Raw genomic sequence first — 26206 nt, forward strand, 5'->3', positions numbered from 1 at the left:
CTCCCTCCTCTTTGTGGCAGCCCCTCAAATACTGAAATACTACTATCATGTCCCCCCTAGTCCTTCTTTTCTCTAGACTTGGCCATTCCAAAATCCTGTAGCCATTCTTCATATGTTTTAGTCTCCAGGCCTTTAATCATCTTAGTGGCTCTTCGTTGCACTTTTTCCAAAGTCTCAACATCTTTTTTGTAATGTGGTGATCAAAACTGGATGCAGTATTCCAGGTGTGGCCTTACTAAGGCTTTATAAAGCGGTATTAATACTTCATGTGATTTTGATTCTATGCCTCTGTTTATCCAACCAAGGATTGTATTAGCTTTTTTGGCTGGGGCTGTCTCAAAGAAGGAGGGGTTAGCAGGACAAGAAATAGCAAGGGGAACATCATTAAAGAAAGATCCAACCTAGAACTAAGGAGAAATTTCCTGACAATTAAATAACGGAGCAGCTTGCCTCTAAAAATTGTGGGATCCATCTGTTTCTTTTTGGAATAGAATTATTCTTTTAGAATACTTTAGGGAAAAAAAGTGTTCCTTTCATTGGGGAATTAAGACATAGGACCAGAACAGAACAGACTAATAGATTTGGAAGGCTTAAATTAGGTAAGAAGTTAAGTTTAGGAATTTAGGTATTTTTTAATGCCGTTTTTAATGTCTTCTTTGTTTTTTGTCTGTATTTGTAAAAAAAAAATCTTTTTTGGGAGTTTTGTATTTTAACTTTTTGAAAAAAAAAGTTTAAAAAAAAGTAAAGAGGAAGGGGATATTGGCTATTCCTGGCAGACTGTCTACATTGTGAATTTCCAGTCTGGAAGCTCGGAAACCTTTTAACAGGATGTGATGTGCTTAGGATGAAGTTTGGGTGATAGCTGTCAGGGGTAGGCATAATTTTGTGCAGACTAAATTTCTCTGAGGTGTTCCTGAAAGTGGAAATGCCTCATGATATCAAAACAAGCCATAAAGCCCAGCTTCTTTAACTCAAATGCTAATTTGCATAGTTTGTCTGATGTTCCTGTTTGGGGGGGGGGGGGAAGGAGACCTGAGGGATCTTTTGAACGTGGTAGAAGGGAAGTGACTATGGAAAAAAAGGACGAACCCAGAAAAAAAAACAACATATGAATTGGTTTGCCACATAAGACAAGTTGACACAATTTCCTTTCTTCTTCAGTGCAAAACCAAGCCTTTTGAAATGGGGTGGGGAGAGATGATTCTTTGGAAAAACAGGTTGCATAACAAAAGAAAAAATAAAAGGAGTTAAGGGTGACTGGATATGTTTTCTCTCTGTAGGAAGGCACTGTTTTCCTTTTCTGAACCAGCCTGATGAAAAAACTGGTGAGGGGAAACTGAGGCTGGGATAGGACGTAGAACAATAAAGTTGGAAGGGACCTTGGAGGTCTTCTAGTCCAACCCCCTGCTTCAGCATGAGACCCTATACCAGGGGTCTTCAAACTTGGCCCTTTTATGACTTGTGGACTTCAACTCCCAGAATTCCTCAGCCAGCATGGGGGAACTATGGCCCACGCTGAGGGGAAAGGGAGAGTTTCCAAGCTGAGCCATGCTGACTGAGGAATTCTGGGAGTTGAAGTCCACGAGTCATAAAAGAGTCAAGGTTGCCTACCCCTGGTATAGGGTCTCCTGCTTCAACTCCCAGAATTCCTCAACCAGCATGGGGGAACTAAGGCCCCTTCATGACTTGTGGACTTCAACTCCCAGAATTCCTCAGCCAGCATGGGGGAACTATGACCTCTTCATGACTTGTGGACTTCAACTCCCAGAATTCCTCAGCCAACATGGGGGAACTATGGCCCCTTTATGACTTGTGGACTTCAACTCCCAGAATTATTCAGCCAGCATGGGGGAACTATGGCCTCTTCATGACTTGTGGACTTCAACTCCCAGAATTCCTCAGCCAGCATGGGGGAACTATGGCCCCTTCATGACTTGTGGACTTCAACTCCCAGAATTCCTCAGCCAGTGTGCCTTAGTTGAAGCCCACAAGTCATAAAAGAGCCGAGGTGGCGCAGCAGTTAGAGTGCAGTACTGCAGGCCACTTTAGCTGACTGTGTTCATCAGGTCAGCGGTTCAAATCTCACCGGCTCAAGGTTGACTCAGCCTTCCATCCTTCCGAGGTAGGTAAAATGAGGACCCAGATTGTTGGGGGCAATGTAAATATATATATATATGAATCAGTTCATACCCTCACTGGCAGTTAAAAGGAAGAAACAGCTAAAACCACACATTGCTGCTCAAAGCAAGAAGCTAAAAACACCAGCCTGAAGATGACGAATGTGACTTCGTCGAAACGTTGCCAAGACACTTCCAATTTTACGGGGGAGAAAACCCGAACAACCAAAGACCTATATATATATATATATATATATATATATATAATATATATATATATATATATATATATAATATATATATATATATTTACATTGCCCCCAACAATCTGGGTCCTCATTTTATATATATATATATACATTGCTTACTGGTGTACACCGCTTAGAGAGTGCTTGCACTTAAAGCGGTATATAAGTCTCATAAATAAATAAATAAAAGGGCCAAGTTTGAAGACCCCTGTAGCAAATTGTCTGTGTTTCATTTTTTTTTTCCTAATGTAGAAGAGGACAATTTTCTTTCCGTTTTTGCTGACTCCTGCACACCTGTGTCTTTGATCCATGAAGGTTAATGAAGCCAGTTTTAGCCATCTGGTGCTACTGCCTTCCTAGCTTGGTTTTATCTAGCCCACAGAGATGTGCATTTCAGTTTTCACTCTCTTTTCCCCTTCTGCTTTTTTATTTTTGAAATGGCTATTTTTGTTAGAGTTGTTAGTGGGCTGCTAAAACCAGTTGCTCTTTCATGAGCACCTGGAGGAAAAAAAAAATCAAAGAGGCCACGAGTGGCTATATTAAGAAGTGGGCTTCCTGCTTGTGTAAGGGGGAAAGTCTTTTTGGAGTTATTTCCTTTCTCCTTTTCTTTGTTTTCTCTTTCCTTAAAATAGCGTGTGTAAATGCCACCGATATAACAAAACAATCACTACTGGACTACTGCAACGGGCTTTACACAGGGTTGCCCTTGAAAACTATCCAGAAGCTTCAGTTGGTTCAGAATACAGCAAACTGCTTGGCTTTGTGCAAGTGTGCGTTTGCACACATGCGACCTTTCTCAGGCTGCATTGGTTTCTGATTTACTTCTGGGTCCAATTCGAGGTTCTGGGTGTTACCTTCAAAGCTGAATGTCTATGGAGATCCTCGATTGTCCCAGAGGTGCTTTTTTCAGGAGGCAACTGGACTTTCTTGTTTTGCTTTGAAGACGTTTCACTTCTCATCCAAGAAGCTTCTTCAGCTCTGACCAGATGGTGGGGAAGTCCACAAGTCATAAAAGGGCCACATTTGAAGACCCCTGCTCTAAAAGAACGCAAATGACCAGCTGTCTGCAAGGAGTATAAATCCTTCCCACCATCCAGTCAGAGCTGAAGAAGCTTCTGGGATGGGAAGCGAAACGTCTTCAAAGAAAAGTCTGAAATGGTATATTTGTCTGAAATGGTATAGGGTTTCCTGCCTGAGCAGGGGGTTGGACTAGATGACCTCCAAGGTCCCTTCCAACTTTATTATGGATCATCGCACAGTCAGCCAGATGTTCAGACTGGATTTGGCATTTTGTCTACCTATCGAGTCCTTACCCAGGACCTGGGATAGGCAGATGTGGATGTTTGATGGTATTACAGGTATCGTTGCAGGATGGAAGCAGTTCCTAGTAAGGCCGCCTTTTGCAATTGACTAATAGCGAATTTGTCAATGCCAGGGGTGTTCAAGTGGTGCTCCAGTTGTTTTGGGATTGCAACCAAGGAGCCTATTACTATTGGTACTACCATTATTATTATTATTATTATTATTATTATTATTATTATTATTATTATTATTATTACAAAATAATAATAAAAGAACCTTTGGGACAACCATGACCTGGATGATTGAAAATCTCCATAGACATTTAGTTATACAATTTGGGATGAACGCCCTTTGAATGGTACAGGGAGTATGAACAGATTTCCAGAAAACCTCACACACTATAGGAACCATTTGCACTTCAGTTTGAGATGCAGAGAGCACAGACTCATTCTCAACAGCTTGCACCTGTCTTCAACAGGGAAGGGACCCAGGGCAGAAAAAATCCTGCAGCCTAGAAGGCTCCACCCCCATTTACACCACTCAGGTGACCCTGAGGACACAGATAAACCTCCAAGTGGCCTCAATGACTCTCTAAAAGAAGGCAAATGAGCAGCTCTCTGCAAGGAGTATAAATCCTTCCCTTCCCCACCATCCAGTCAGAGCTGAAGAAGCTTCTTGGATGAGAAGCGAAATGTCTTCAAAGAAAAACAAAGAAGTTCAGTTGCCTCCTGAAAAAGCAACTTTGGGACACCTTTAAAACCCTTAACATGGCTTTGGGACGAGGTGATTTGAAGGACCATCTTTCCACCATCACATCTGTCAGACCCACCAGAATGGGGAGGTAGGGACTGATAGGATCCCTTCTCTTACTGACTGGATGAAGAAGGCTCTTTCCTGTGGTGGGTCCCTCCGTGGTGTAACATCATCTCCGTGGAAATAAGATTGCCCCCCACCCCTGAATTTGACACTCTTTCAAAAGGTCCTGAAAATATGGAGCCCATCAATATTGGTTTGGGGGTCCCTTTAAGGTCTGGAAGGTACATTAGAACAGGGATAGGCAACCTTGGCTCTTTTATGACTCGTGGACTTCAACTCCCAGAATTCCTGAGCCAGCATGATTCAACTTGGAACCTCTCCCTTTCCCCTCAGCATGGCTGGCTCAGGAATTCTGGGAGTTGAAGTCCACAACTCATGAAGGGGCCATAGTTCCCCCATGCTGGCTCGGGAATTCTGGGAGTTGAAGTCCATGAGTCATAAAAGAGCCAAGGTTGCCTACCCCTGGCCTAGAACTAAACTTAACATACTTTAGACCAGGGGTAGGCTCTTTTATGACTCATGGACTTCAGCTCCCAGAATTCCTGAGCCAGCATGACTCAGCTTGGAAACCTCTCCCTTTCCCCTCAGCATGGCTGGCTGATGAATACTGGGAGATGAAGTCCACGAGTCATAAAAGAGCCAAGGTTGCCTACCCCTGCATTAGAATATGTATGATCATCATCAGCTATTCTCACAGCTGCATTCTGAACAAAGTCTCAGAGTTGTTAGTAGTTTAATAAACTGAGTTTGAAGTGCTTGGATTGGGCTAAAACGAACAGGATCATCCACCATTTTACGAAAACACCAGACCACAGCAGTTTTACATGCTTTAAAGTCTGGCTCGGATAAGATAAGAATATCGACTAAAAGAGATTTAAGTTACCTAACAGCTCCATCTGCTGTCTCTTTTTCTTTTTTTTCCCTTCTAGTCCAGTCATCTGTGTCCAGTGTGTTTTGTTTATCTCTGGAAAGCTTTTATATGCCACCAACTTTACAGCTAGGTTCATTGGAAGCTTCTACATTGCACTAATTTCTAGATGCTTTTAAATAATATTTATGCAGAGAGAGCACTATTGCTGTCTTTGGTTCATAGGTTTTTTTTTTCTTTCCTTTTGGGCTGCAGTCAAAGAAGGAAGAATGCAGTTCTAGGCTGCATCAACAGAGGGATAGAATCAAGGTCACGCGAAGTGTTAATGCTAGCTTATAAGGCCTTGGTAAAGCCACACTTGGAATATTGCATCCAGTTTTGGTCACCGTGATACAAAAAGGTGTCACAACTCTAGTAAGAGTGCAGAGAAGAACAATAAAGATGATTGGGGGAGCGGGGGTTAAAACATAGGAAGAACGGTTGCAGGAACTAGATACGTCTACTCTAATGAAGAGAAGGAGTAGGGGTAATATGATGGCAGTCTTCCAGTGTTTGAGGCTCTGTCACAGAAAAGTGTGGGTCAGTCTATTCCCAAAGCACTTGGGGGCAGGACAAGAAGTAATGGATGAAAGCTTATCAAAGAGAGATCTGATCTAGAATTAGGGAGAAATGTATTGTCATTGGGAACAATTAATCAGTGGAATGGCTTGCCTCTTGAAGTTATGGATGCTCCATCATTGGAGGTTTTCAAAAAGAGATTGGACAGCCAGTTGTCTGGAATGGTATAAGGCAGGGATAGGCAACCTTGTCTCTTTTATGGCTCGTGGACTTCAACTCCCAGAATTCCTGAGCCAGCCATGCTGAGGGGACAGAGAGAGGTTTTCAAACTGAGCCATGCTGGCTGAGGAATTCTGAGAGTTGAAGTCCATGAGTCATAAAAGAGACAAGGTTTCCTACCCCTGGTATAGGGTCTCCGGCATGAACAGCAGGCTGGACTAGAAGACCTCCAAGGTCCCTTCCAACTCTTGATATTCTATTAATCTAGCTGCCAGCTTTCTGTGAACTCAGCCTTCCTCAATGCCCTTCAACACTTCTGCCAATCAGCTAGGTTAGGGGGACCTCTGTCTTGATGTCTAGTTTTTTTTTTTTTTCAGAAATCCTTCTGGATTAATCAAGCCTCTCAGATGGCCCAATCTTGTTTTTTTCTTGCTTAAAACACTTTTGTGAACAAGGCTCTCATCATCATTTAGTGTATAGGTTTCTTGTTATTGAGAACAATTAATTAGCAGAACGGCTTTCCTCCAGATGTTGTGGATGCTCCATCACTGGAGGTTTTCAAGAAGAGACTGAACAGCCAATTGTCTGGAATGGTATAGGGTAGGTGTAGGCAACATTGGCCCCTTCATGACTCGTGGACTTCAACTCCCAGAATTCCACAGCCAGCATGAGGGAACTATGGCCCCTTCATGACTCGTGGACTTCAACTCCCAGAATTCCACAGCCAGCATGGGGGAACTATGGCCCCCTTCATGACTCTTAGACTTCAACTCCCAGAATTCCTGAGCCAGCATGGGGGAACTATGGCCCCTTCATGACTCGTGGACTTCAACTCCCAGAATTCCTGATCCAGCATGGGGGAACTATGGCCCCTTCATGACTCGTGGACTTCAACTCCCAGAATTCCTGAGCCAGCATGGGGGAACTATGGCCCCCTTCATGACTCTTAGACTTCAACTCCCAGAATTCCTGAGCCAGCATGGGGGAACTATGGCCCCTTCATGACTCGTGGACTTCAACTCCCAGAATTCCTGATCCAGCATGGGGGAACTATGGCCCCTTCATGACTCGTGGACTTCAACTCCCAGAATTCCTGAGCCAGCATGGGGGAACTATGGCCCCTTCATGACTCGTGAACTTCAACTCCCAGAATTCCTCAGCCAGCATGGGGGAACTATGGCCCCTTCATGACTCATGGACTTCAACTCCCAGAATTCCTGAGCCAGCATGGGGGAACTATGGCCCCTTCATGACTCGTGGACTTCAACTCCCAGAATTCCTGAGCCAGCATGGGGGAACTATGGCCCCTTCATGACTCGTGAACTTCAACTCCCAGAATTCCTGAGCCAGCCACGCTGAGGGGAAAGGGAGAGTTTCCAAGCTGAGCCATGCTGGCTCAGGAATTCTGGGAGTTGAAGTCCACGAGTCATAAAAGAGTCAAGGTTGCCTACCCCTGGTATAGGGTCTCCTGCTTGAGCAGCGGGCTGGACTAGAAGACCTCTAAGGTCTCTTCCAACCTTGTTGTTTTGTATTCTGTAATGTTCCCCCCCCATGTTGTTTCAGATTGATCACTTTGGTTTTGCTGAAAATCGCACTTTCAAGCAGCGTTACCTCCTAGCAGATCAGCACTGGAAGAAAGGCGTTGGATCCATCCTCTTCTACACTGGCAATGAAGGGGACATCTCCTGGTTTGCAAATAACACGGTGCAAAATATCTCATATTCCATTAAAATATTTTTACCGTATAAAGATTGAAAGATCAAAGGTTATTCTTTACTAAATTATTATTATCATTATTATTTTTTTAAAAAAATAAAAATCTTTGCTACATTCCAGGGTTTCATGTGGAATGTGGCTGAAGAATTAGGTGCAATCCTGGTTTTTGCCGAACACCGATATTACGGGGAGTCTTTGCCTTTTGGAAATAAGTCATACACTGTAAGTATATATTCCTAGTTCTAAGTGGTCACAGGCTGAGCTCATACTTAGAACTCAGCTTTAATGTGGTTTCATTTTGGCTTACCAAGGTGGGTTCTTACATTTTATTGTTTATCGTTGGGTGTGATGTAGGCCATCCTGGTTAATTGGTTGCGTGGTTATAAAATTCTGGCTTAGTGTTTACCTGTGGGACTTAGTGTTTACCTGTGAGAACTCAATGATTGTTGCTAGTTTTGGACCAAGATCCATTTAATTTGTACATATTTTAATCTTGTATCTCTCCTTGATTAATTTCCATCCTTCTTGTCCTGCCTTCAGGCGCTTTGGGGAATAGCTTGACTCTTCTTTATGGTAGCCCCTGAGATATTGGGAGGCTGCTATCATGTCACCCCTAGTCCTTCTCTTCATTAAACTAGACATACCCAATTCCAGCAAGCGTTCTTTATATGTTTTAGCCTCCAGTCCCCTAATCATCTTTGTTGTTCTTCTCTGCACTCTTTCTAGAGTCTCTAGAAATATTCTAACGGTCCTATACAAAGGTTTTGTGGTCTCGTTTCAGGATGCCAAGCATCTGAACTACTTGACTTCAGAGCAAGCTCTGGCTGATTTTGCAATACTTATCCAGCACTTGAAAAATACAATTCCTGGAGCGCAGAATACTCCAGTGATTGCCATAGGAGGATCCTATGGAGGAATGCTCGCTGCCTGGTTCCGAATGAAGTATCCCCACATAGTAATTGGGTGAGTCTAAAGCAACATGGCAGTATCTCCTGTGGAACTACAGAGGACCAGCTAGTTTCTGTATCTAGCTTCATATTTCTCCACGAGTGATTTTTGATTACTACGTTAGATTTAGAGTTTAGCAGTCACCGAGCTAGAAAGCAGGAGACCCATGAATTCAAGGCCTGCCTTGGCCATGAAAGTCAGCTGGATGATTTTGAGCCAATCGTCAGGAAACTGTGAGTTCCAGTCTCGCCTTAGGCATGAAAGATGACTGAGTGACTTTGGGCCAATCATCAGGAGACTGTGAGTTCTAGTCCCGCCTTAGGCATGAAAGCTGGCTGGGTGACTTTGTGCCAATCACCAGGAGACTGTGAGTTCTAATCCCGCCTTAGGCATGAAAGCTGGCTGGGTGACTTTGTGCCAATCACCAGGAGACTGTGAGTTCTAATCCCGCCTTAATTATGAAAGCCATGAACTTGGGCCAATCCCTTTCTGTCAGTCCAACCCACCTCACAGGGTTGTTGTTGTTGAGGAAAGTGTGTTGGACAGAGTTGTTTCAATGCGAGATGGACAGAAAATAAATTTAATAAATAAATTAGTATTTGCCGCCTTGAGTTATTTGTAAAAATAGTAAAGATGGGGCACAAATAAAATAAATTTTGGAGAAGGCCACATTGGAAGAGACTGGTCCACCAAGTTTTCTAGTTGGAGTCCAGCATAATCCAGTATATGAGTTGGTATCAGTGGTGGGATTCAAATACCTGAACAACTGGTTCTCTGAATGGATGCAGGCCTCAGAGTCCAAGGCCTAGAACAGACTTGCAGAAGTGGCATCCACGCACTTCCGGTGGACCATTCTAGGCCTGGCAGGCCTCCTCCAGGCCTCCCAGGCCTAGAATGGACTTCCAGAAGTGGCATCCACGCACTTCTGGCAGGCCGCTCTAGGCCTGGGAGGCCTCCTCCAGCCGGTTCTCGAAACTCAAAAAAATTTAGCTACCAGTTCTACCGAACCAGTGTGAACCGCCTGAATTCCACCACTGGTTGGTGTGTTTAAAAGCGAGATGGGTGGCATATAAGTTTAATAAATGCAGGTAGTCCTCAACTTACAACTGTGCATTTAGTGACAGTCCAAATTACAATGGGACTGAAAAAAGTGACTTATGACGGTTTTTCCCACTTACGACCGCTGCAGCATCCCCATGGTCATGGGATCAAAATGCAGACACTTGGCAACTGACTCATATTTATGACGGTTGCAGTGTCCCAGGATCATGTGATCCCCATTTGCAACCTTCTGAACAAGCAAAGTCAATGGGGAAGCCAGACTCACTTAGCCGTGTTACTAACCTAACAACTGCAGCGATTCACTTAACAGCTGTGGCAAGACGGGTTGTAAAATGGGGCCAAATTCACTTAATGAATGTCTTGCTTAGCGACAGGAACTTTGGGCTCAATTGAGGTCCTACGTCGAGGACTACCTTCAAAGAAACAAATAAAAAGAATTTACCTCAACTAAGGACTTCATTCTCTAACACAAACCAGCTTAAACAGAAGGCAAGAAGGATATAAAAATTAAAATTGAAATAGGATTGAAAATCAGGGGAGAAAAAAAGCAGTTGAAATAACCTGCTGAACTCATTTATTTGTCTAGGAGGGAAACAATTTGCTTTATTTTAACACTGAGTATTAAGCCATCACCAAGAGAGGAATTTGTACCACAGAATCTTTTTTAGTTTTTCCCCTTTAGATGTGGCAGAATTCAGACATTAGTGATGACACTCAAATTGCAATGCTAATCGTGTGTATCTAAGACAGGGGTCTTCAAACTTGGCCCTTTTATGACTTGTGGACTTCAACTCCCAGAATTCCTCAGCCAGGCACGCTGGTTGAGGAATTCTGGGAGTTGAAGTCCACAAGTCATAAATGGGCCAAGTTTGAAGACCCTGGTCTAAGACAACTAGCTGAGGAACAATTCAACACTGCATTAATCATTTCATTCAGTTACTTTTATTATTAGTGAACAGGTTTTCATCAGAATTATTGTAACTCTTGTATTTCTGGGTTGACTTTCTTTCTGTTATTATTGGCCACGGTTACATTCAAAATTAATTTAACTTTTGTAATTGTTGAGTTGTCCTGTGGCAAATTGTCCCGTAACTGTGATGAGTTGTTTCATTCTAAATCAGGGTTACTTTTTTGGGGGAAAAATAGCCCATGAGAAAAGATTAGCTCATCTCGTAGCTGGAATCAGATTGCTTGGCCGGTCCAAAGCGTGACTACCAGTATGTTGGTTGCCATGGATGCTGGTTTACATCATTTTTTTTTCAACCCTGACAATTTTAAAGATGTGTGGACTTCATCTCCCAGAATTCCACAACCAGTTCCCAAGCTTGAGGAACGGTGCTCTAGATTTCCTTTATTGTGTATTTTGTCTCTTTGCTTGCAGAGCTTTGGCTGCGTCGGCCCCCATTTGGCAGTTTGACAGCTTGGTTCCCTGTGGTTCCTTTTATAAGATAGTGACTGAAGATTTCAGAAAAGGTGGGCTTGGCTGTTCAGAAACCATTCGGAATTCCTGGGCAGCCATTAAGCGTATTGCTGGCACAGGTAAGACGCTAACAAAGAATATTTACTATATGGAGATTCTCAGCCAACACAACATACGTTCAAACTTCAAACCCAAGAATATACTAAGGCAAAAGCTTGTCCACCCCAAGGCTACACTTGGAATACTGCATCCAGTTTTGGTGACCGCAATGTAAAAAAGATGTTGAGACTCTGGAAAGAGTACAGAGAAGAGCAACAAAGATGATTAGGGGACTGGAGGCTAAAGCATATAAGGAACGGCTGCTGGAATTGGGTATGTCTAGTTTAATGAAGAGAAGGACGAGGGGGGACATGATAGCAATGTTCCAATATCTCAGGGGTTGCCCCAAGGAAGAGGGAGTCAAGCTATTCTCCAAAGCTCCTGAAGGCAGGACAAGAAGCAACGGATGGAAACTAATCAAGGAGAGAAACAACCTAGAACTAAGGAGAAACTTCCTGACAGGTAGAATAATTAATTAGTGGAACAACTGCCTGCAGAAGCGGTGAATGCGCCAACACTGGAAGTTTTTAAGAAGAGACTGGACAGCCATTTGTCTGAAATGGTATAGGGTTTCCTGTCTGAGCAGGGGGTTGGGCTAGATGACCTCCAAGATCCCTTCCAACTTTATTATTATTGTTGTTGTTGTTGTTGTTGTTATTATAAAACACCCAGACACAAACTGAGCAACGTGGTATATGTACTACAGTGCAGTGAGCCTTGTGCAGATCTGTACATTGGGGAAACAAAACAACCACTTCATAAACCCATGGCACAACATAGGAGAAAAAACTCATCAGGACAAGATTCAGCAGTCCATCTGCATTTAAAAGATAAAGGCTGCTCTTTTGAAGACAGCAAAGTCCACATTTTGAACAGAGAGGACCGCTGGTTTGAAAAAGGGGTCAAAGAGGCCATCTAGGTCAAAATTGAGCAGCCCTCCCTTAACAGAGGGGGAGGGATACAACATCATCTATCTATAGTCTACAACACACAGTCCTTTCCACAAGAAGACCCCACACCCATTTGAGCCACTAAGGTGACCCTCCAGGTGGCCTCAAAGACTCTCTAAAATGGGTGTCAAACTGCCGGCCCATGGGCCGGACCCGTCACGTGGAAGCTGCTCCCACCCCATTGCCGGCAATGGCAAAACAGTCCCGATACGTTGCGTGACGTCACGTGACATTGCGGGTTTGACATGTCTGCTCTAAAAGAGTGCAAATGACCAGCTGTCTGCAAGGAGTATAAATCCTTCCATTCCCCACCCTCCAGTCAGAGCTGAAGAAGCTTCTTGGATGAGAAGCGAAACGTCTTCAAAGAAAAACAAGGAAGTCCAGTTGCCTCTTGAAAAAGCATCTTTGAGCTAAAAAAGAATTAATTGCTAAGCTGGGGAATTCTGGATGTTGAAATCCATCCATCCTCAAATGGCCAAGATTGAGAAACTCTGATGTGTATATATTGAACTGTAATTTCTTGATTTTTTTTTTCCTCTTTAGAGAAAGGCTTGCAATGGCTTTCCCACACATTTCATTTGTGCAGTCCCTTGAAAACCACAACAGATGTCATCAACTTCAAAGAATTGCTGAGAGAGGCATGGATATATTTGGCTATGGTAGACTATCCATATGAAGCAGCCTTCTTACAGCCTCTTCCTGCCTGGCCTGTTAAGGTAACTAAACCTAAAGTGTCTCTTTTGTTTTCTATGACCCAACCCTGCAGCTGGCTTTTTCCAGAAGATGCCAAAATTAAATTCCTGAGGAAAAAAGGACAGCAAATTGCATCATGGATAAAAGTTATCTGTATTCTGGTGGATCCGGAGTTCAGAGGTTATGTCTCCTGTCAACCTCCAGTTCGAATATCCAAATAAAAGTCCAGGATTGCTTTCATTTCTGAAAAGTTTACTGGTTTATTGAATATATGGCATGGTCTAGGTCAGGGGTAGGCAACCTTGGCTCTTTTATGACTGGTGGACTTCAACTCCCAGAATTTCTGAGCCAGCATGGGGGAACTATGGCCCCTTTATGACTGGTGGACTTCAACTCCCAGAATTCCTGAGCCAGCATGGGGGAACTATGGCCCCTTCATGACTCGTGGACTTCAACTCCCAGAATTCCTGAGCCAGCATGGGGGAACTATGGCCCCTTCATGACTCGTGGACTTCAACTCCCAGAATTCCTGAGCATGGGGGAACTATGGCCCCTTCATGACTCGTGGACTTCAACTCCCAGAATTCCTGAGTCAACATGGGAGAACTATGGCCCCCTCATGACTTATGACAACTCCCAGAATTCCTGAGCCAGCCATGCTGAGGAGAAATGGAGAGGTTTCCAAGCTGAGCCATGCTGGCTCAGGAATTCTGGGAGTTGAAGTCCACGAGTCATAAAAGAGCCAAGGTTGCCTACCTCTGGTATAGGTGAAGGAAAACTAACTCTAAAATCCCAAGGCATCTTACCATACCATATAACAATGACTTTCCAGCCAACCCCATCCCCCAAATGTCCACATAACTCATGTAAACAAATTCTCTTTGTTATGGGAACCATCTGCTATCTTCTTCACACCTGCTAGAATGTCCTTGAAAGATTTCCAGACAGCTTTCTCTCAGCAAACCTCCAAAGAACTGGAGAGATTTTGTTTCTCTAACTAACCCAGTCAAAAGCATCATCTCCTCCCCATTTGCTCTAATGGCAAGATGAAAACAAAGAGGCATGTAGCTGCCAAAAATTTAGTCTTGACAGTCCCTTGCTGAGTTTCTGCAGAGCTTTTAGAACTGGCCACACCACCACAGATAGTCCTTGACTTGTAACCATTCATTTAGTGACTTTGAACGGTTGTAACTTTGAAAGGTCACAAAGTGAATGGTTGTAAGTCAAGGACTACCAGTATTGGGTTGTTTCCTCCAGGTATTTTGATTCCACAGAGCAGCAAACAATTTCACCTATAATACTTAAGCAAGACAAACATGTGGCAAAGTAGCTCAAGAATTGATCATACCGGATGTGGAAAATTTATGAAAAATGACAAGCTAAATTTATGAAAAATGGTTTCTGTTACTGTTTAGCTGTAACATTGCACTGTTTAGCTGCTGTCTGGAGATGATCTGTATTGTATCAAGGCCAAAACATATCAGAGACCATGTGTGTTGTTCTGCTCACTCACACACACATAACTATGGTTTAGTGAGTTTATTAATATTCTCCAGCAATTCCCTTCACCAAAAGACCCAGAACTGTCCCAATTAAGTCCAGTCACAAGCAGACTAATGCCAATCCGCAGAGCATAATTTCACGTTAAGGTGTATTTGAGCAGGTCACATCTGTTTTATCAGAGATGTCACGGCTTTGGTGTCACATTACTAGGAAGGCCTTTTGCTGTATAACTGTCAGCTACTTTGCTTCACAATCAGGGTGTGTAGATAAGTTATTTTTAGATAGAACATAGCATAGTGGGGTTGGAAGGAACCTCAGAGGTCTTCTAGTCCAACCCCCTGCTCAACCAGGAGATCCTATACCATTCTGGACAAATGGCTGTCCAGTCTCCTCTTGAAAATCTCCAGTGATGGAGCACCCACAACTTCTGGAGGCAAGCAGTTCCACTGGTTAATTGTACTAGCTGTCAGGAAATTTCTCCTTAGTTCTAGGTTGGACCTCTGATAAGTTTCCATCCATTACTTCTTATCCTGCACTTGGAGAATAAGTTGACGTATTAAATAGGAAACAGCACTCCTTACTAGCATAGATAATGTTATCTAGTTAAGGTAATGAAACAACAACAACTATAACAATAATAATAAAGTTGGAAGGGACCTTGGAGGTCATCTAGTTGTTCTACTGGTTAATTGTTGTAACTGTCAGGAACTTTCTCCTTAGTTCTAGGTTGCTTCTCTCCTTGATTAGTGTCCATCCATTGTCTGGCCTTCAGGTGCTTTGGAGAATAGCTTGACTCCCTCTTCTTTAGGACAGCCCCTGAGATATTGGAAGACTGCTATCATGTCCCCCCTCGTCCTTCTCTTCATTAAACTTGTTGTTGTTGTTAATTGCGAAGTCGTGTCCGACCCATCGCGACCCCATGGACAACATTCCTCCAGGTCTTCCTGTCCTCTACCATCTTCTGGAGTCCATTTAAATTCACACCTACTGCTTCAGTGACTCCATCCAGCCATCTCATTCTCTGTCGTCCCCTTCTTCTCTTGCCCTCCATCTTTCCCAGCCCTCAATCTTTCCCAGGATCATTAAACTAGACATACCCAATTCCAGCAGCCGTTCCTTGTATGTTTTAGCCTCCAGTCCCCTGATCATCTTTGTTGCTCTTCTCTGTCTTCTTTCTAGAGTCTCAGCATCTTTTTTACATCGTGGTGACCAAAACTGGATGCAGTATTCCAGGTGTGGCCTTACCAAGGCCTTGTAAAGCGGTATAAATACTTCTACAAGAAAACAAGCAAGCTCAGAGGGCACCAAAGACCCCTCAATAGGTTGACCCCCCCTCTTCTCTGTGACAGCCCCTCAAATATTGGAAGACTGTTACTATGTCACACCTAGCTCTCTCTTCATTAAACCAGACACATCTCGTTCCTTCAATCATTTCTCAAGCTTTTAGCCATTTGAAGATGAGTGGATTTCAACTCCCAGAATTCCCCAGCCCAGCTGGCTTGCTGGCTGAGGAATTCTGGGAGTTGAAGTCCCCCCACCCCCACCTTAAAAATGGCTAAGCTGGAAAAAAAAACGCTCTCTTAGGCTCTCAGATTTTGCAACACTGAATGCTGGCTTCTTACGATTTGTCAATTATAATTTGAGCTTGATGGGTGTCCTTGGTGCTTACAGCCTTTTTATAAAGAGGTTTGTTTATTTATTTATCTGTTTAATCTATTTATTTATTTACGAAGTGGTGGTGGTGGTAGGGGTGTCCCTTGAGGTATTTTTCACAAAAATATTCCACTCCATTGGGGTCTGAAATCAAGAAGAGGTGTCTTCCCGTTTGTCAAATCCTGTTTTAAACTTAAGGTACGCAGCTTCCTTGGGTGGCGTAAACTTGTTCCAGCCACCTCCCTTTTCTTTCTTTAGAAACCGGAGGGTTTTCAGCCACCAAACTAAATGTGATTATTCTGAGGCTGAGCCGCAGAGCTATTGAGAAACTAGAAGGGTGGATTCATTCGGTTGGCTGAATACATCGGTTTAATCCTCTTCGGTCATGGGGTGAGGGGTGGGATGGGGGGGGGAATAGTCCCCTAGGGGAAATGGAAGGCTCTCTGGTCTCCAGTTCCCACCCTCTCCCCACGGCTCTCCGTAAAAGTTGCAGCCTCTTAAAAGCAACTCTTTTTAAACTTCTGACAGCCCATCTGCAGGAGCAGAAAAGCTTTGGGAAATCCTGGATCTTCCAGCTGAGAAAGGACTCAGGACAACTGGGAAAAGCTAGAAGTCATCTTATTAAGTGATTAACCTTTTCCCCACCCTCCCCTCACTAGCCCTCTTGCGGAAATTTGACTTTTGAAATGTCATTCAGTTCGAATTTAATCAAACTTGAAAGGGGATTAAGCGATTTCGGGTTCCGTTTAGCCTCCCCTCGCTGGGAGACCGATCCAACTGGGTTACCTGCAGATTGGGAACACAGGTGGTCCTCGACTCAGCGACCACAGTTGAGCCCAACGTTTCTGTTGCTAAAGGAGACATTTGTTTACGTGAGTTCTTGCCCCGTTGGACGACCGTCCTTGCCACCGTCGTTAAATGAATCGCTGCAGTTGTTCAGTCGTTAAGTGAATCCGGATTTGACTTTGCTTGTCGGAAGGTCGCAAAACGGGATCACGTGAGCCTCAGGGACGCTGCAACCATCATAAATATGAGCCATTTTCCAAGTTGATACTGCAATAGTCGCAAGTGTGAAACACGATTGTATATCACTTTTTCCGGTGCCGTTGTAACTTCGAATCGTCACTAAACAATCGTCACTAAACAATGGAATAGCTTGCCTCCTAGAGTTGTGGGTACTCCATCACGGGAGGTTTTTAAGAAGAGACTGGACAACCATTTGATTGGGAAGGTCCCAAATGGCAATTCCCCGGAGGCTACAACTGTCGTAAATACATGCCAGTTTCTAAGCACTTGAGTACTGATCATATGACTCTGGGGATTCATGTAAGGGCCAGTTGCAAGTCACTTTTTCCAGTGCTCTTGTAACTTTGAACAAACGCTAAATGAATGGTTGTAAAACAAGGACTTCTTGTATATCTCTTGTAAGTCAGGATTCAGTCCCTGACTTATAGCACTTCATTTAGTGACTGTTCGAAGTTACAACAGAACCGAAAAAAGTAACCTAGGACCGTCTTTTACACTTAACGTCCGTTGCAGCATCCCTGTGGTCCCGTGACCAAAATTCAGAGGCTTTCTATTTTATTGTTGGCTAGAGGAAAGAATGAAGGATTAGGAATTGAACATGTATTAGCACAGCAAACTCCAGACAACTTGTTGATTGAAAAAATTAACATATGTTTATGAAAAAAAAACAATAAAATCTTTATTAAAAAAAATTCAGAGGCTTGGCAACTAACTCACATTTATGACCGTCGCATGTCTCGGACTCATGTGAACCCCTTTTGTGATCTGACAAAAAGCAAAAAGCCAGATCCACTTAACGACCCATGGTCCTGATTTAATAACTGCAGCAATTCACTTAACAATTGTGGCAAGGAAGGTCGTAGACCGAGGCAAAACTCACTTAAACAAACGTCTCGCTTAGCAACAGAAATGTTGGGCTCAATTGTGGTCGTAAATTGAGGACGACCTGTGCTTTGCAGATGTGTTAAGAATAAGCTTCCCTGTGCGGAATTGTGGATTGTGTAACGCTCTGCTATTTTGGGGACTCTCAACTGTGGGAAGTCAGCCCCCCCCCCGAGAAAGGAATATTTTTGGAAATATTTAAAAGGCAAAATATATTTCCCTAAAAGATTTTAAAAGCAGAAACCAAGGCTGCAAGTCTCTCTGCCCCAAACAGAAACCAGGTCTGCAGAAATGCAGATGTGATAATCTTGTCAGAAAGATTGGAGTCAGGAAGCTGGGATTAGAAAGACAAAGATCCCTAGAATCAACAATCCCTCACACCAAAAAATCCAACAGTCATCAGCCACAGCCCCAGGGAAGCAGGATATGACCTTTGAGACATAATAGGATTAACCCACCACCATCAGAATACCAGACTCAGGTCAAAGTTCATGCCACAGGAACAACTCCAAACAAAAAGCTCCAGAAGGTATAAAAACCCACTCCCTACATGTGCTCTCTCTCTTTTCTTCCAGAGCTATCTTTCTGTCTGGCTCTCCTCTTCAATAAACTGCAACCTTCTTTCTAAAGCAGTCACCATGTTGTTTATCCCCGGCTTGGACTGAACCACGATGAAGACTTTTCCTTCAACACAACGCTTTTCTATTGCTTTTTTTTTTCCTCCAGGTTATCTGTAAATATCTGAAAAATCCTAAACTGCCAGACAGATTGTTGCTCCAGAATATCTTCCAGGCTGTAAACATCTACTACAACTACACAGGAAAGGCGTCCTGCTTGAACTTAACTCAGACTGCTACTAAAAGTCTGGGCCTTCGGGGCTGGTCTTACCAGGTGGGTGTGTACCCCGTAATCACCATGGCGATTTGGGGGGGAGGGCGAATGGCAGTCATGAGGTAAGGGCACCCCTTGTTTTTCTTTGAAGATGTTTCGCTTCTCATCCAAGAAGCTTCCTCAGCTCTGACTGGATGGTGGGGAATGGAAGGATTTATACTCCTTGCAGACAGCTGGTCATTTGCCTTCTTTTAGAGCAGGGGTCTTCAAACATGGCCCTTTTATGACTTGTGGACTACAAATCATAAAAGGGCCAAGTTTGAAGACCCCTATTCCACACCCATTTGCACTGCTCAGGTGACTCCAGGTGGCGTCAACGACTTTCTAAACCAATGGTTCTCAACCTGTGGGTCAGGACCCCATTTGGGGTTGAACGACCATTTCACGGGGGTCGCCACACAACGCAGTCCGCCATTTTTTCAAAAGCCAATAGGAATTGTCCAGGCTGTCTCTGCGCTGCTGAGCCCGCCAAAAGTCCCATTCTGCAAACAGTGCTGCACCAGTTGAGTAGTCCTCGACTTACGACCGGTTGAGTAGTCCTCGGCTTACGACCGGTTGGGGGTCGCGGCATTAAAAAGGTTGAGAACCACTGCTCTAAAAGAAGGCAAATGACCAGCTGGCTTCAAGGAACATAAATCCTTCCATTCCCCAACATCCAGTCAGAGCTGAGGAAGCTTCTTGGATGAGAAGCGAAACGTCTTCAAAGAAGAACAAGAAAGTCCAGTTGCTTCCTGACTGGAAGCAAGTCGTTCCACTGATTAATTGTTCTCACTGTCAATACATTTCTCGTTAATTCCAGGTTGCTTCTCTCTTTGATCAGTTTCCAACCATTGTTTCTCGTCCTTCCCTCTGGTGCTTTGGTGAACAACCTGACCCCCCTCTTCTTTGTGGCAGCCCCTCAAACACTGGAACGCTGCTATCATGTCTCCCCTATTTCTTCTTTTCTTTAGACTAGCCAGACCCAAGTCCCGCAGCCGTTCTTTGTATGTTTTAGTCTCCAGGCCGTTGATCATCTTAGTTGCTCTTCTCTGATTTTTTTTCCCAAACTTTCAACAATTAATCTCCACTGTTTTCCTCTCTTTCTCATCTCCAAGGCCTGCACTGAGATGGTGATGCCCATGTGTTCAGATGGTATCAATGATATGTTTGAGCCACAGAAATGGGACTTCCATGCTTACTCAGAAGATTGTTTCAAAACCTGGGGGGTACGACCCCGCCCTTACTGGATTCCCACTATTTATGGTGGGAAAAACATAAGTGCTCATAGTAACATCATTTTCAGGTGAGTTTCTGTTGTACATGGCAGTAGCGCTTAGACTTATATACTACTTCACAGTGCTTTACAGCCCTCTCTAAGTAATTTTACAGAGTCAGCATAGTTGCCCCCAACAATCTGGGACCTCATTTTATCCACCTTGGAAGGATGGAACGCCGAGTCAACCTTCAGCCGGTCAGGATCGAACTCCTGGCAGTCGGTAGAGTCAGCCTGCAATACCGCATTCTAACCACTGCGCCACCAGAGTTCCACTTAGTTTTATATACTGTACTGTCCCACAGTGCTTTACAGTACTCCCTGGGCAGTTTACAATGCAGAAGCATTATTTGCATATTGCACCCAATAATAGAATAGAATAGAGTTGGAAGGGACCTTGGAGGTCTTCTAGTCCAGCTCCCTGTTGAAGAAGGAGAACCTATACAGTCTCAGACAGGTGGAATGCCTAGTCTCTTCTTAAAAACCTCCAGTGATGGAGCGCCCATGATTTCTGAAGGCAAGCCATTCCACTAGTTAATTGTCCTCATTGTCAGGAGGTTTCTCCTTAATTTCAGGTTGCTTCTCTCTTTGACCAGTTTCCAACCGTTGTTTCTTGTCCTGGTCTCTGATGCTTTGGAGAATAGTTTTATGCCCTCTTTGTGGCAGCCCCTCAAATACTGGATCTGGGTCCTCATTTTACCGACCTCGGAAGGATGGAAGGCTGAATCAACCTTCAGCCCCATGAGGATCGAACTACTGGCTGTGGGCAGAGTTTGCCAGCAATACTGCCTTCTAACCACTGGGCCACCAGACATGTTAGACCCGGCGCATGGGGATGTGTTTTCCCATACCAGTGACCAAGCTCAAATTCCTAGTAGTAGTCCTTGACTTACAGCCATTCCTTTAGCGACTTTTCAAACTAGTGATGAAGCACCAGGCTAAAAACCAGGAGATTGTGAGTTCTAGTCCTGCCTTAGCCATGAAAGCCAGACTTTGGGCCAATCCTACTTCAGCTCATTTCACAGGCTGGATGTTGTGGGGAAAATAGGAAGAGGGGAAAGTTAGAGAGTCTAGTGATGAAGGCACCAGGCTAGAAACCAGGAGATTGTGAGTTCTAGTCCTGCCGTAGACGTGAAGGCCTGTTTGGTGACATTGGGCCAATTGCCAGGAGATGGTGAGTTCTAGTCCTGCCTTAGGCATGGAGGCTGGCTGGTTGGCTTTAGGCCAATCACCAGGAGATTGTAAGTTCTAGTTCTGTCTTAGGCACGAAAACCCGCTGGGTGACTTTAGGCCAGTCACTCTGTCCCAGCCTGGCCCACCTCATAGGATGGCTTGTTGTGGGGAAAATCAGAGGAGAGAAGAGGATTAAGCACGTTCAACCACTTCAGTAATGTATAACTATAACCAAAGGTGGGATATAAGAAAAATAATCAGGTCCTGTCTTTGGATTCTTGAGTGTTGATGTCATAATTGAGAAGAAAGATGCCCTCCGACCTGGGATGGTATTGTCGTGCTGTTATTGCTTCCCTGCATTCCCCTTTTAACGTTCAAGCGTATCGTTTATGCCTGTCTTCTCCATTCTCTGCCAGCAACGGAGGACTCGATCCTTGGTCCGGCGGTGGCGTGACAAAGAATATCACGGACACTCTAGTTACAATCGTGATCCCGGAAGGAGCTCACCATCTGGATCTGCGCGCCAACAACCCCTCGGATCCCATCTCCGTCCTGCAGGCTCGCCTCTTGGAAGTCCACTACATGAAGTTGTGGTTACAGAAGCAAAAGAGGGTTAAAAAGTGCCCAAAGTAACTGGATTATAGTTGGATTTTTTGGTGTTGTTTTTTTTTGGTAGCAAATACTTTCTTCTAGTTACCATCTCCTTTCTGGATTGTCACTTCTTCATCTCGCTTCCTGGGCCTTCTCTACCTTCTCCCAATTTTTAATCCCAGTGTTTGTTTGAGGGAAGCTGGATCCTCCACGGCTCAGCTTCGCTTGGTGACATCCCATCCATGTATCTCATTACAGGAAGCCGAGAGGATTGAGCTGTAGCACTAGTGGTAGGGATTCAAGTAAGTGAATCACCGGTTCTCTGTTTGGATGCCACTTTCGGATGTCCATTCTGGGCCTGGGCAACAAAAAATATAGCTACCGGTTCTGCTGAAGTGGTGCGAACTGGCTGATTCCCACCACTGTGTAGGAGCCACAACTGGGAATGCTTCTATTCCTCAACCCCTTTCGCCTTTCTCCTGCCCCACTTGCTTAGCTGTCTTCATACGGGGAGCTGGACTCCATATTGTCTTAATTTAAGGAACTCAAGGGAAAAACAGGTGGTAGGGTAGCTGATAGCCTTCTGACTTTAAAGAAAGAATAGACAAATTTGTGAAGGAACATTTGTCCTCAAAATACTTGAGACAATAATTACGTTGTCCCTTGCCACTGGCTGGAAGGCATTCCACTTGTACGGATCCTGCTCTTGATCTGGGCTGTTTACTTTGAAATCCAGTCAACAGGAAGCACTATTAGAGCAGAAGACTGTTGTTTTTGTGTGTTGTTTGGTTGCCAGGATGGTGCTAAACAAGATGGGCCTGTGGCCACTTGTGCTGAGCTACCATGCTAGTAGTTGCTCAGCTAGAAGATAGGGAGTATGTAGATCAGAGGTCTTCAAACTTGGCAACTTTAAGACTTGTGGACTGCAATTCCCAGAATTCCTCAGCCAGCCCTCAGGGCTGGCTGAGGAATTCTGGGAGTTGAAGTCCACAAGTTTTAAAGTTGCCAGGCTTGAAGTTCCCTGGTGTAGATCATCCCCTGCAAGTCAGACATTTTGGTTCTGACCAGGTTTAACACCAGTGATAGTTGAAATTACTACAGATAGTCCTCAACATACAGCCATATTTGAGCCCAACATTTTTGTTGTTGAGCGGAACATTTGTTACATGAACTTTGCCCCATTTTACAACCTTTCTTGCCACAGTTGTTAAGTGAAATCACTGCAATTGCTAACTTAGTTACACGGTTGTTAAGTTAACCTGGCTTCCTCATTGACTTTGCTTGTCAGATGGTCACAAAAGGGGATCACATGATCCCGGGACACTGCAACCGTCATAAATAGGAGTCAGTTGTCAAACATCTGAATTTTGATCACACGACCATGGGGACGCTGCAGTCAATGGTCATAAGTGTGAAAAACAGTCGGAAGTCATAAGAAAAGACTTAAATGCCCTTATGCTTTTTAAATTGAGGCTTGTCATGGTAAATATTTATGCATTCTTAGGTTGATTATCTCTCTTTATTAAAACCTTCATTTGAATCATTTTGAGGGGGAAATAATAAGGGAACAAGCACTTAAGAAATAATCCAAGCAAACTTTGTTAAATCTCCAATAAACCTTTAGTTGGTTTTTGAGAGAGCCGTGTCGGTTGCAAATTTTAGCTATTTAAAATTTTGGCCAAAGTTTTGAAGCATCTTGAGTCAAGAACAAATCCAGGAGTGATTAGTATCACTGGTGGCACAAATTTGTGTCATTTCTGTTCAACATTTTTGAGGATATGCACACTTTTTCTGTAAGGCTGTACAGATCCCAGGTTATTGTATGAAACGAATGGATGGGTGGATGGATGGATGGGTGGATGGGTAGATGGATGGATTAATGAATGGGTAGATGGATGGATGGATGGGTAGATGGATGGATTGGTGGATGGTTGAATGAATGGGTAGATGGATGGATGGATTGGTGGATGGATGGGTGGATGGATGGGTGGGTGGATGGATTGGTGGATGGATGGGTGGATGGGTAGATGGATGGGTAGATGAATGGATGGATTGGTGGATGGATGGGTGGATGGGTAGATGGATGGATTAATGAATGGGTAGATGGATAGGTAGATGGATGGATGGATTAGTGGATGGATGGATGGGTAGATGGATGGATGGATTGGTGGATGGTTGAATGAATGGGTAGATGGATGGATGGATTGGTGGATGGATGGGTGGGTAGATGAATGGATGGGTGGGTAGATGGATGGGTGGATGGATGGATTGGTGGATGGATGGGTAGATGAATGGATGGATTGGTGGATGGATGGGTGGATGGGTGAATGGGTAGATGGATGGATGGATGGATGGATGGGTAGATATCTTTATGTGAAGCAGTCGACGTGATGTGCCGGTGCCTGGAAGATGTGAGGGTCTGGATGGGGGTGAACAGGCTTAGACTCAACCCTGACAAGACCGAGTGGCTCTGGGTCTTGCCTCCCAAAGGCCAACTGGATGGTCCATCATTAATCCTGGGGGGGGGGCAAATTTACCTCCTTCAGTGCAGGCATGCAGCTTGGGTGTCCTCCTGGACTCACAGCTAAATCTGGAACAACATCTATCGGCTGTGGCCAGGGGGACCTTTGCACAGGTTCGCCTAGTGCACCAGTTGCGGCCTTATTTGGACCGGGAGGCTTTACTCACAGTCACTCATGCACTTGTCACCTCAAGACTGGATTACTGTAACGCGCTCTACATGGGGCTACCCTTGAAGGGCGTTCGGAGGCTGCAGTTGGTTCAGAACGCAGCCGCGAGAGCGATTGTGGGCGTGCCAAGGTACGCCCACGTGTCACCTATCCTCCGCGAGCTGCACTGGCTTCCTGTGGGTCTCCAGACGCAATTCAAGGTGTTGGTTATCACCTTTAAAGCCCTTCATGGCATAGGGCCAGGTTACTTACAGGACCGCATACTGCCACACAGTTCCCAGAGACCGGTGAGGTCCCATAGATTGGGCCTCCTTCAGGTCCCGTCGGCCAGACATGTCGGCTGGTGGGCCCTCGGGGAAGGGCCTTTTCTGTGGTGGCTCCGACCTGGTGGAATCAACTTCCCCCTGAGGTTCAAACTACTCCCACCCTGCCGGCCTTTAAGAAAGCCGTTAAAACTCTCCTGTTCCGGCAGGCCTGGGGCTGATGTCCCCGGGGGGGGGGCGGGATATGATCGGACTCGCGGTATGACTGTATTATTTTATTGTTTTATGATTGTTTTAATCTCTGTACGCCGCCCTGAGTCCTTTGGGATTGGGCGGCATATAAATAAAATTAAATACAAATACAAATTTTGGTTAGTTATTTTTCTTGAGAAGATGAACTGTGATTTGCACAGTGAAAAAATGACATTGTGATCCAGAAATAAAAAAAATACTGCTGTTAATAAAAGTAGAAAAACAGTGTATCTATTTGGCAATGCTTCTTAATTAAAAAAAACAAGCAGATAAACTTGGGAGCCTCCAAAATATATATCTTGTGAAGAGACCTGAGCAACTGGGAATGAAAAAAGAGGATCGGAGATTGAAAGAAGAGATAAATTTTTCAAGTGCCTGAAAAGCACTTTAAAACGGGGAGGGATTTTCACTGATGTACGGTCCCTTCTTGACATTTTGGACCCCCACCCCACCCCCAGACCCCAGATACAGCTGAATGGCAGTCGGAAGGCTGTCCCCTATGTTTTTCCATCCCACACAATAAGTTATACAACAATGGTCTTAACTCACAGAGAATCCTTGCCTTATGACCACAGGTGGGACCAGAACCTCAGTCTCAGCAATGAGGTCATTAATTGAGTCAGACCTGATTTTATGACCTTTTTTGCCACGTCGTTAAGTGAATCATGTTCATTAAGCCAATCCAGCTTCTCCATTGATTTGGCTTGTTGAAAGCCCCCTGAGAAGGTCACAAATAGTGATCACGTGACCCTGGGATGCTGCATCCTAAATACATACATGCAAGTTGCCAAGTGCCCAAATTTTGATCATGCGACCACAGGGTTGTTGTGACGGTTGTAAGCACAAAAGTGGGTCATTAGTTTTTTTTCAACGTCATTGTAACTTTGGTGCTCAGCTGCTTTCAAAATGGTGCCGGAGAAGACCCTTGGACTGCAAGGAAATCCAGTCAGTCAACCCTAATGGAAATCAATCCTGACTGTCCTTTAGAACAGTGGTTCTCAACCTTTTTAATGC

At 44.3% G+C, this 26206-nt stretch overlaps 1 protein-coding gene across 1 annotated transcript in view; it reads left to right on the forward strand.

Annotated features, from left to right (window-relative positions):
• LOC120317377 (prolylcarboxypeptidase) overlaps window positions 1-23202 on the forward strand; it is a 45842-nt gene extending 22640 nt beyond the window's left edge. Inside the window, exons 2-9 of the mRNA XM_039363945.1 lie at window positions 7692-7832; window positions 7965-8066; window positions 8626-8807; window positions 11236-11393; window positions 12867-13039; window positions 18807-18971; window positions 20066-20253; window positions 21813-23202. Of these exons, the coding sequence (XP_039219879.1) occupies window positions 7692-7832; window positions 7965-8066; window positions 8626-8807; window positions 11236-11393; window positions 12867-13039; window positions 18807-18971; window positions 20066-20253; window positions 21813-22029 (1326 nt within the window). The 3' untranslated portion in view covers window positions 22030-23202. The remainder of the gene's footprint in view (window positions 1-7691; window positions 7833-7964; window positions 8067-8625; window positions 8808-11235; window positions 11394-12866; window positions 13040-18806; window positions 18972-20065; window positions 20254-21812) is intronic.
• Window positions 23203-26206: the final 3004 nt, after the last annotated feature.

The sequence above is a fragment of the Crotalus tigris genome, unplaced genomic scaffold, assembly GCF_016545835.1.
Source record: "Crotalus tigris isolate CLP2741 ecotype Arizona unplaced genomic scaffold, ASM1654583v1 scf7180000019633.284382, whole genome shotgun sequence".
Lineage (NCBI taxonomy): Eukaryota > Metazoa > Chordata > Lepidosauria > Squamata > Viperidae > Crotalus > Crotalus tigris.